Genomic DNA, 11,065 nt, shown 5'->3' with positions numbered 1-11,065 from the left:
GTTTCCGTAACCTTCCTTATTTTAAGGTTGTTTCTGGACAACGTGACACTTTTAAAAATTCTCCCTCGCGCTGATTATGGAAATGATCTTCAAATTCTTGCGTTAGACAAGTATTCCAGTTTACTTTTTTGTTCCTTTCGACCTACTTTCAATCATTCATTCTCTTTTCTTTCTTCCTTTTATCTTTTTATTTTCTCTCTCTCTCTCTTTTCTTTTCTTTCCGTCCTTCCTTCTTCCTCTCTGTTTTCGTTTTTGCATGATGAGCCTTCTAGAAGAGCGATTTATAATTTATTTGTCACTCAACAAAATATCAGAAGTCTCTTGCAGCTTTACTGTTGGCATGGCAGTGTACTGTTGTTTCTTGTAAGTCACCTGGAAATGTGACTCCCTAAACGCCATTAATTTATTCGTAGCTGGAAGAGTACTTTCACCTCCCCGGGATCTCTTGAGGTTCACGCTAGGGTTCGTGTAATCTTGGGGGATTACAACGCTGTCTTGTGAAGAAAATCGAGAGGTTGTAATTGTATAAAAAGTGGCTGAAAAATGGCTGAAAATGGCTACAGATTAATTTCCATCTTAGCTTCGCTAAATACTTTTCTTAGCGACAACGATTACTCATTAGGCATCAAAATTTAACCGCTTCCAACAAACTAGTGAGAATCAAGTCCTCGGTCACCTCAACTCAGAAAAACAATTCCTTTTACCTACACAAACAAGTTTCAGAAGTAATGAATTAACTAATGCTCACGCCATTGATAAACAACTTTTGCGTGGTCAGGGTAATCGATGACTATTAACGAACACAGGTGTAAACTTTATCGACGTGATATTCACCTTTAAAACAGCAACAATTGGACACAATTTGCTGCGAGGTTTTGAAAATGTAACAAACGCGGGAAGTGAGAGTTCAAACTGCTGATAGTTCGCGCTCTGAGATTTTTATGAGTAGTTATTTTATTTCTAAATGTGATGACGAGAATTTCAACAGCGATATTTTCATGGTGTTTTTATTTACCAAAACAGGTGTTGTAACGCTGCTGGGGTTTCGGACTCGTAAAAAGGAAAATAATTAAAATTGTACTTTCACTCCAACAACGGTGTGTTAGGAGATTGCGCTACTTTTAGCATCACTCTGACTTTGGGTAATAAGCTACTTCAGTGGGGATATTTGAGGAATCTTCTAGCCTAATTTCTGTCTTGTAAACCATAAAAAGAAAAAGCTATCGTTGTCATAGAATCTCGCTAATTTGCATAACGAAATAAACTAGCTTCTATTGAACTTCCTCGCGTGGTGTATTGTGTCGTATTCTCTTGTACAAATATTGGTGTGGCACCTTGTGCATACTCGGCTGCACGCTGAACCCTTTGCGTGAAGGAACTCTTTTTCGTGTCACCACTCTATTTCTTCATGTTTTATACCGGATATCACAGAACGATAAGCCTGTTTTGATTCATCCTTGGGTTGCTGAATCCCCAAATACGATAATAGTAGCACGACCTTTTAACGGTCTTGTGGTTTCGGTCTAACAGGTAAGTATATAAGTTCATAACATTTAAAACTAGTAATACCGTCACGAAATATGATGACAAACAGTGAAAGGCCTTGTAGAACGTTTTGGAATAACTAATCTTACAATTTCAAATAGTTACGGTGACATTTAAGAAAGATCTTTGTCAGTTGTCATCATAATAATATCGATATAAAATTTAAGAAGTTCTATCGATGTGATGTTTTAGTATATCTTTGTTAATGAATAGTGAAGCGCTGTCTTTTTTGGATTAGAGGTCTAAACCCGCGAGGACTCGTAAAGTTTTTTCGTATTTCCTCAGCTATACTGATACCTGCCGGTCCTTCTCAGGCGATAGCGGTCTTTGCAAACGCCTAATTCACCTTACAGCAAATAGATTTATCCAATTGAATGGAGTCGACTCAAAACCTTGTCACAGTGAAATACCAAAACAAATAATTCAACCGAAAGCTCGGCCTAAAGTCAAATTTGAGTAAACGAAAAATCAATTTTTGGTGGTCGGTAAAATTTTGCGCCCGTGAATTAAATTGTAAGCAAACATCTGGTGTACGTAGTAATTCATATTTAGTTTTTCAGCACTGTGTTCAAATAAACGCAATCAGGTTCATTCTGGCAGTTGTTATAATTATAGTTCCGCTAACCATCAATGGCCCTTGAAGTTTAGCTCTCTGATTGGATGTTTGAAGAAACCCATTAAGTGTAATGTCCAGGGGGCAGTAGTCTGTGAACCGAGTTCTTTTAAATTCATTGTGCCACAGGAGCATAAACTATGAACATATTTGAATTTTAACGGAATAGTGCGTGAGTACACAAAGTCAGTAAGGAAAACGAATTCCACCTCTCCATGAGACGATTGAACACACTTCGCGATTGAAATTTGAGTCTAAGTGACATCTAAAGGAGACTAAGCAAGGTATACCACATGACTGAAAACCTGACTGACATTTTGATAGAAAAATTTCACAACGTCACGTCTATCAGCTGTCTGCTTTTCTTTTTCTTGAGGTGTCAAACTGACCTCGTCTTTCAGGCAGGAAAAATGTACGATGACAGCGACTCTCGCGAGATTTTGCCCGAAACTCGAGTCTTTAATGGTTACCATTCTGCTGGGTTTGATCAGGATGATTTTAGTCCAGATAAAGGTATCGTCAAGATTCCAAAAGAGAACGGAATAACTAAGGTATGTTTACATTAATAACGAACACATCATCATGAAGCTTGACAGTTTTAAGCGCGTTACGTACATTAAACTAGAATAAAACGTAACGCCAAAGGAGCAATGTATAAAGATTTAGATGGAGTACACTTTGCTTCGACCAGGTCGCAAAGAAATGTGACTTAAGGTCATCGTTTATCGATAAAATATTTTCTGGTCAGTTATAAGCTTTTTATCAGCCGTCTGATGGAGAAAAAAGGCTTGCGCAATTCTATTTCAGCGGAATTGATCTGCAAACCGGCGTAATCATGTTTCAGTCAACAGAGAAAGTGATATATATTAAGTAACTGTAATAGTTTATTCTACGACCAAGGTATCGCTATAACAGGTACTTGTGTATATATATTTCATGATATTGTTTGAATACTTCTTTTAATATCATTGACAATGAAGTGCTACCGTATATACGATCGAATTTTCTTTGTACTTTTTTTTGTCTCACAAATCATGAAAAACGTTTATTTTTAGTTCTTATTGTTTACTTTACAATCTAACTTGAGAGTACTAACAAGTAATGAATCAACACGAACAGCGTAATTTATATTTTGACCAGGTATTTTGACTAAAATTACAAAGTAAAGTTAATTTGTTGTAAGGGATTAAATTTTGTTTAAGTTTAACATGTGGACTAGTGACCTCCTTGTTCGGTCCTCTCTACCCAAGCTTATAAGTTTGCCACTATCTTTATCTTTCTTTCTTAACAAAAATTCAAATTTCATAACTTCTTTTCAAGTGTAACCTCCTGTGACATCGAAAACAAAGGAAAACAAAACATAAAAGCTAGGCGTTCGGTGATTTACATATCGCGCGAAGATATGTATAACGGTTTCTTGCCCTGATGAAACAAATTATTGAACCTTGAAATTTCAGTGTTTTCGGGGTAATAATTTTTGTCAGCCCTTTGTAAAGAAAACAAGACTTGCATTTTTAGGAGGTGAGTGAAAATTTGAAGAGGTGGGCTTCGTGAACACACTTGACATGTTTTCAGACGGATGTTTAGCTCTCTTGTCATCATTCAGTCACGTCTTGATTTGAAATTTAGAGCGAGTCGTTTTAACGCCAAAAGTTTTGAGATCTGTTTATACTTTGGCTGTTAACATTGATAAGCGATCAGTGGTTCATGACAGCGCTGGAGAAAGGCAATTCCTGCTTATAGCCTCTTCGCGGATTCTCAAAGTTCTACTTTCGAATTCCAGACTTGTCACTGAAATGTCAACTGCTACTGTACAGAAACGAGTAAAAGCTTAGTAAAAGCTTGTTTGACAATTTATTCCATGAGAGCTGACGTTACCTCGAAAACCTGCAAAAGAACTTTTTTTATGCTTGAACCTAGCTATTGCCTTTTCTCAGTACTTTTCGCACAAAGGGGCAATATTAGGAGAAATCATAGAGGAGAAATCGTGTTAGGTGACATTTCTGAAAGTTGTGTGATGTAGTGGTAAACTTGGGTAAACCATGTTGTGTTTCCATCCCTCACTTTCCACTGAAGATTTTTTTACAATTTTCGTCGTTTGGTAGCTATGTCGTGGAAGAAAATCAAACTGCATACATTCATTCGCTCGCATGAAGTGGCAAGTTTGCTCGACCATCTTCTCACGCGCGGCATCTCGCGTGGAGAACGTTATCTCGCAAGCATACATAATCTCTTGCCCCTTTTTAAGTTAAAAAAAAAAAACAAAACTAAATTAAAATGGTCAGGGCCTTGGGGCTAGCTCGAAAACCTCACGGTTACTTTAATGACCTCCAGTAATGTTCAAACTACGCTTCTAAAAACTCCCTATTAATCATAAAAAAATATTCTTCATATTTTACGGTAGTACATCTTATTTTGAGCAATAAGAGATTTGTTATGTATGATACACGATCCTTCGCAGTAGATAGCGCTATTTATGCAAGAGATTTGTTGTTGTGTGTTGTTCGAAGCTTGTGAATTGTGTTCTTAAATCGTTGATATTAAGTTAATACGGTCTAGGAACGCGACGGACAATATTGCGTCGATCGACACTTACATCTCTCTCTTGTTTTAGGAACATCCTATAGGGTTTAGCGAAGATATCTTGAGGTATGTACATTTCGTGCATGTTACATAACCCATGCAATTATTTTAGACAATTCTGGATTTTCCCGCGCGCCTTTCTTAAACTGGCTGAAAAAAGTCCTTTGGCCACACAATACGATTTTTATGAACAGAATTGCTTTTAATTTCAGGATTATTTCACGTAAGAGGTAGTTTTCTAGAGACCAGTCAGTTAGAGTTAATTAATTGTAATTTTCAACCGTTAATTTTAGTTCCCCCACGCATTATCAGAACGGAAACAGTGCGAAGGACCAGTTGATGGAAGCAATTAAAAACCGAGACAGTGCAGAACGAGAAATTAAAGCTCTGAAGATGCAGTTGAACATGGCGGAAGAGACTCGTGACAACGTGCGGAGAGACCTCATGGATGCGCATAGGAAAATGCGAGAATATGAGGAAGCAAAAGAGACACAAAGAAAAGAAAACTTAGCGCTCAGAAGACAAATCAAAGACGAAGAAATTGAAAGGAATGCATTTAAAAAAACTTGTGAAGAGCTACGAGATAAAGTAAAACAGACTGAAAGTGAGCGGACTGAGACCAAACGAGCTCTGGACGAACTCGAGAACAAGTTCAGGGTGTGCGACGATAGTCGAGCGAGCCTCACTGGGGAGGCGAACGATCTTCGTAGCCGACTGAAAGAGTTCGAAGTGGAGCGCGCCGAGACGAGGCGAGAACTACAAGAGGCATTGCGTCAAGTAAAGATTCTCAGCAGCGAGTGCTTGATGGGAAAGAGAGAAGCTTCAGATCTTCAAGAGAGACTGGCACACGAGGAATCTTTACGTGAAGAGTCACGACACGAGGCGTATAACTTAAAACAAAGCATACTACAAGTGGAGAGCGAGAAGGAAGAGGCAAAACAGCACGGGGCGAAGCTTCAAAGAAGGTAAGAAAAGAAACTTGTAAATACTTACGTTGTTGGCTTTTGCATGCGCAGCCAAAAAGCTCTGTCAAACTTGACATCAAACCATACTAAACTTAGATAATTTCTAAGTTTCCTCTGTCACTTTAGTCTAATTGAAAATCCTTCTTAGGCTACAACCCATCACTGTATCTTATCCTAGTTAAGTTCCCTTCTAACATGTTAACACCCTATTGTAAATCTTACACTGAAGAAGTCTGTGCCACTTTCTAGAGAGTAAATCAACTTTTACGATGTAGTTGCCACGCCCTTAAACCTCGAAGTACCCTAGAGTCACTTCCCCTGACTGGTAAACTTTGCCTTGTATTGAAGGATCAAAGAAGCAGAGGACACCTTTGCAAGTCGTGAGAAAGATTACCAAGCTCAGATAGAGGAGTTCAAACAGTTTGAGCAGAAAGCCAAAAGCAAAATGAGAGAAATGGAAAATCTTCTCGAACAAACGACATTTGACCGGGAAAATTACAGAGCTCAGCTGTCTGGAAATGATGGAAGAATTAGCGCTCTGGAATCTCAACTTTCTCGAGTTGAAGCTTCAAAAAATGAGTTAGAATTTAAGCTGTCAAGTCTTTACTCAATTCTCCGAAGATCACTTGGCTTACGATCCCAGTCCCGACCTGCCTCGCCAACCGAAAGTAGTCCGAAGAAGAACCAAAGATCTTTCCGAGGGCGACCAAGATCGGGCTCAGGTATGTCCCATTTGAGGTTCAAACAGGTGGTATCCTTGGTTTTTAGGTCGAGGTATTCAAAGACGGTGCGTCGGGGTTCTTGAGGCACATGTTTGTACGTCATATCGCCCCTATCAGAGTCAAAGATACTCTGGAGGTTTCCATTCTCATACTTTGCGGTCAAGTGACCGATGCCAAGAACTGTTGAACTCGTCAGTTTTCTGGTAAAGACGGAACAATACCAAGACATCGAAGAATTTATCTTAAACCTAAATACCTGAGCTACCAAGCTCAGCTCAATGATAGCGTCACTCTTCACACTGAAAGCAAAATTCTGAGATTATGCTACAGAACGCTATCACTCTGTTTTTTTCCCTTTGGTAGATGACTCTTCAGATGACATAGATCCAGACGCTGTGAAATCGTCCTTAGGTGAGCTGCTACAGAACCTGAAGGACATCGAAAGAAAGAAAGAGGAGAGTATAGTGAAAGTGGACAGTTTACAGAATTCTGTGGCTCAGTTGGAGGAAGAAAGAGCAGCCCTGGATGGAAGACTCCGAGCTGTGCATCAGGAAATAAACGAATTAAGAGAACAGAAACGATTGCTGGAAGAAAGACTGAACAGCTCAGAGACTGCGCTTACGTTGCAGGTGAGGTGAATAATTTTTGGTGTCAGCTGTAAGAAAAAATTTTCGATAAATTATTAAACAGGTACGTATTACGCACTAAGGAAAAGAACATGCCAAGGCTAATTAATTATGCTGTGTTCTTCGAAGAGACACGTCATCACCACGGTGCTTCTCCCCCCAGTCGTGCAAACAGACACTAACAAACCGTCAGAGTAAGTGTGTTTTCCAAAGTAGCATGCTCTTGGCCTGAACGCCTGGGTAACCGTGGTGGTGAACTTCCCGTTTTACAGACCTTGATTTAACATACTTTGACAAATCAGCACCTCCTTGCAGAGAAACTTGATAACGGTTCACAAAGACAAAACCTCCTGCAACTGCTGTTTTCCTGTTTTCAGGAGGAGGCAATTCAAAAGGTTGAGCGAGAAAGAAATGGTGTGAATGAAAAATTGCAAATGTTAGAAGGTACATTGAGCCTGTCGGAAAGCGAGAGAAAGCAGCAACATGAGAAGATAAGAGAACTTCGGGAAACCGAAAAAAGACTGAAAAGCGAAAAGCACACATTGCGGGCCCAATTGGAATCTTCATCGGGGGAACTAACGAAGAACGAGTTAAAGTTGAAAGCCTTGGATGGGGAATTGCAAAGGCAAAAGCGGGTTCAACAAGACGCGGAGGCTGAAAACAGAGAATTACGTGAAAAGTTAAGTGGTGCTTTAAAGGCAAATCAAGAATTAGAGAGCAATGTGTCCAATTTAAACCTTGCAATTCAGAAACTTAACAGTGCTGTGTCCAAAGGGGAAGAAGAAGAGACGCGGTTAAAAGAAAAGGTACAGGCTTTGTCGGTTTCTCTGAGTGAAAGCAACTGCAGCTCACAAAACTTACAAGATCATATTGCTCAGCTTCAGCGGTCTCTTGAAAGCTCAGAAGGCGACAAGCGTTTGCAACACGAGAGAGTGGCAGCACTTCGTGAAACGGTGAAAGATTGCAAGAATGAGAACCGTGTGTTGGCTGAAAAAGTCAGCTTCTTGGAGACAACCAGAGAAGAGGCTGAACTGAGGATAAATGACTTCGAAAATCAAGTGAAGCACGTAAAAGGTCTCTTGATGCAGCGTCAACAACATGAAGATGAACTTCTTGTGAAACTGCAAGAGCTGGAGAGCGAAACTTATGCTCTTAAAAGCGAGAATTCATCTCTGCATAAAAAAAACTCTTCCTTCGAGGTTGAGAAGAAAGATCTAGAAAAAAGCAACTTGCGGATCGGCAAAGACGTCCATGTTCTCAAAAAGACGCTGGATAGGCTCCAAAAAGAAAGATTGGAGTTTGAAGAATCCTTCTTCGAGTCAAATCAAGAGAAAGAAGCTCTGAACAGAACACTGAGTGAAGCGGCAAAAGAAAATCTAGAGTTAAAAGAGAGAGTGGAATCTTTAGAAAAAGAGCTTCAACAGGTGCAAGTCAAACACACGGAAAGGTAAAAAATGTCTTCTTTATCAAGTTATTCTGTTGTTCAATAAAGAAGGTTCAGATTGTCAGTCAGGTAGTCAGCCTGCAGATAGTCACCCAGTCAGTCAAACGGCGACGACTCAGTACAATTGTCAGTTAGTTAATCGACCGGTGAAACAGTGACTCGACACATTTTTTAGTCAGTCATATAGTCAGTCAGTCAGCTGGTCAAACGGCAACATATTACAGTTATCAGCCTGCCAAGTCAGGCTGTCTGTCAGTCAGTCAGCCAGTCCGTCAGTCAAACGGCAACTCAGTACAATTTTTAGTCTCTCAGTTGGTCAGTCAGTCTGTCAGACAGGTTATCAATTAATCAGTGAGTGGGTTAATAAAGTGGTGAGTCGGTAAGTCATTCAGTAAGCTATTCATGTAATCAGTTATTCACTCCAGTCTCCAAACGCTCCTCCTGTCGGTTGTTTTATTCTGCCCATAGCTTGTTAGAAATAACAGAGAAACAGCAACAAGAATTGGAGAAAGAGGCGAAAAGATCACATTTGACCTTGGAAAAAACACAGAAGACTTCCGAGAAGCGAGAGAGATCGTACAAAGCAAAGCTGGAGGCCTTAGAGAAGCAGGTAATTATTTGAAAAGTCTCAACCCAACAGTAAGCATAGGCTTTTTAATAATTGTTTGATATTCTGACGTCGCATGAAGCTGATATATCGTACTAACTGGATTGGGAGACTCCATCTTTAATTTGTTGCCTCGTTTGTCTCCAGATCTCAGCACTGTTAGTCGTCATAACAGAGCAAGCTCAACTATGCTTTTTAATTGATGTTTTAGGTTGCCTTCCTCCAAACTGAACTCCACAACGAACGAGAGCAGAAAATGGTGCAAAGTAACAAAGCTGCCATAAAAAGCGATGAAATACGAGAGGTCCGGCAATCTTTGGGTAAATCACTTCAAGCAGTCGAAGAGGATGCGAACAACCTTCGTAGTATGCTCGGAAAATCACTTCGTAAAATCGATCGTTACACCGAAGCTATCCGATGCAACGAAGCACCTCTACCATCCACTGACACAGAGGGATCAACTGCGGATACGTTTCCTCGTCAACAAATCGATCAATCATCGGAAGAGGCGAAGTCTCTCCGATCGACAAAGAGAGGTACAAGGTCGGCCTCACATACGAACCCTAGGGAACGAAGCAAATCTCATGGACTGCCATCTTCTACCCGAGCCCCATCTTCGGGTGTTATTGTGAGAAACTCTAGAAAAAATTACGAAGATGTGGCGTTAGAATCCTCGCCCGAAGTTCACTCTCCGCTTCGGAGGTACAGAAAAGAAAAGAAATCTGTAAATTAATATTAAAGGTGTGCGTATTTTACCACAATGTGTCAAATGGATTGTTGTGTACTGCCATTTGAGGTAAAAAGGAAAGAGTGAATTGTGTAATAATCTATCTTGGAAAGCTTGGGAAGCCGGATGTATTTTAAATGATGTATATAGTTTTAATTCGCATGGTGTGTGATGGAGTAGAAATCAAATATCTGTGAACTGCATGATTGCCGGCGAATTTTCAGTCAAATACTATGCCAACGGAATTTATTTGGACTAAAACAGTTAGGCAGGATTTTACTGTGTTTTAGAAAATGGAATTGTTTTTTGTTTTTTCTTGTTTTTACGCGCTTAAGATGGCCTATGTTGACGATATGTACAGTTGTGTCATTATCATTCTGTAACTTCACCCAAAATACTTTTTTTTGCATTTAGATTTTTTAAAATTCTACTTTAATGTAGCGACAAACATATCATTATTTACCCTGCGCTCTGTTTTGCTTTTTGAATTTCAACCTCTCAGTTTGTCAACAGTTGATTTTCAAAAAATATGTATTTGCCACGATAAAAAGTTTCGATATATCTCTAAGAGAAAATTGTACGTGTACCTGAGATAAAATCACAATGCACAATTTGAAATAATAAACTTTACACTTGCGTCCATAATTATATTTTGTGGTATTCGTATCTACGGCACGCGCGTTTTTGAACAGAAGAATAATTTAAGAAAAGACTTATACCAACCATGTTACCGTTTGTTCAGCTTGTATGAACCGTATCCTCTCTGACTGCTTTGCAACTTTCAATTAGAACATAGCTAGCAGAGTCGCGCAATCAAATTCATTATACGTAAGCGTGCTCAAAATCCCGATAGTGCACGCTGATAGCGTCAGCAAATCCGACTTCGCCAGAATTTTTTTTTCGCGCGAGCGGCCATTGCTAGTGCGGGGAAAAATAATACATTTCGCGACAATAATGGATACAAACAGAAACTCGGCCTGCTAGTCCGAAAACGAAGACAATGTTTCGACCTTTTCCCATGGGCTAGAGTTCTTAAATGAGGCAGAAAAAGAGAAAAACAAAGGAAAAGGAGACTCGGTATCAGCGCCGTCACGATTCGCTTCAACTGATATTGTTGTCCGTTTTTCGCGTCGCATTTGATGCACAATTCCACCGGCTATGTTCTAAAACAATTGGTTCATGCTTTCAGCTGTGCACTATCGAGTTATGGAGCACTTGGGAAGTTTGGAGAGC

At 39.7% G+C, this 11,065-nt stretch overlaps 1 protein-coding gene across 6 annotated transcripts; it reads left to right on the top strand.

The window, feature by feature from the left end:
- The first annotated feature begins 1,322 nt into the window (after nt 1-1,322).
- Nucleotides 1,323-10,477, top strand: LOC111332809 (uncharacterized). Of its 6 annotated transcripts, none has more exons than XM_088729663.1 (9): nt 1,323-1,530; nt 2,564-2,709; nt 4,773-4,807; nt 5,035-5,706; nt 6,055-6,428; nt 6,792-7,057; nt 7,432-8,501; nt 8,967-9,108; nt 9,317-10,477. In XM_088729663.1, the coding sequence occupies exons 2-9, from the start codon at nt 2,569-2,571 to the stop codon at nt 9,836-9,838; spliced, it is 3,222 nt and encodes a 1,073-aa protein (XP_088585789.1). In that variant the 5' UTR covers nt 1,323-1,530; nt 2,564-2,568; the 3' UTR covers nt 9,839-10,477. The 6 variants fall into 6 exon arrangements, with proteins under 6 accessions (XP_088585789.1, XP_022793995.2, XP_022793996.2 ...); XM_022938260.2 differs by having other exon boundaries at nt 2,535-2,709; XM_022938261.2 differs by lacking the exon at nt 1,323-1,530 and adding an exon at nt 1,662-2,442.
- The last annotated feature ends 588 nt before the right edge of the window (nt 10,478-11,065 follow it).

The sequence above is a fragment of the Stylophora pistillata genome, chromosome 8 (genome assembly GCF_964205215.1).
Source record: "Stylophora pistillata chromosome 8, jaStyPist1.2, whole genome shotgun sequence".
NCBI classification, from domain to species: domain Eukaryota; kingdom Metazoa; phylum Cnidaria; class Anthozoa; order Scleractinia; family Pocilloporidae; genus Stylophora; species Stylophora pistillata.
This window is presented reverse-complemented; position numbering and strand designations above follow the sequence as displayed.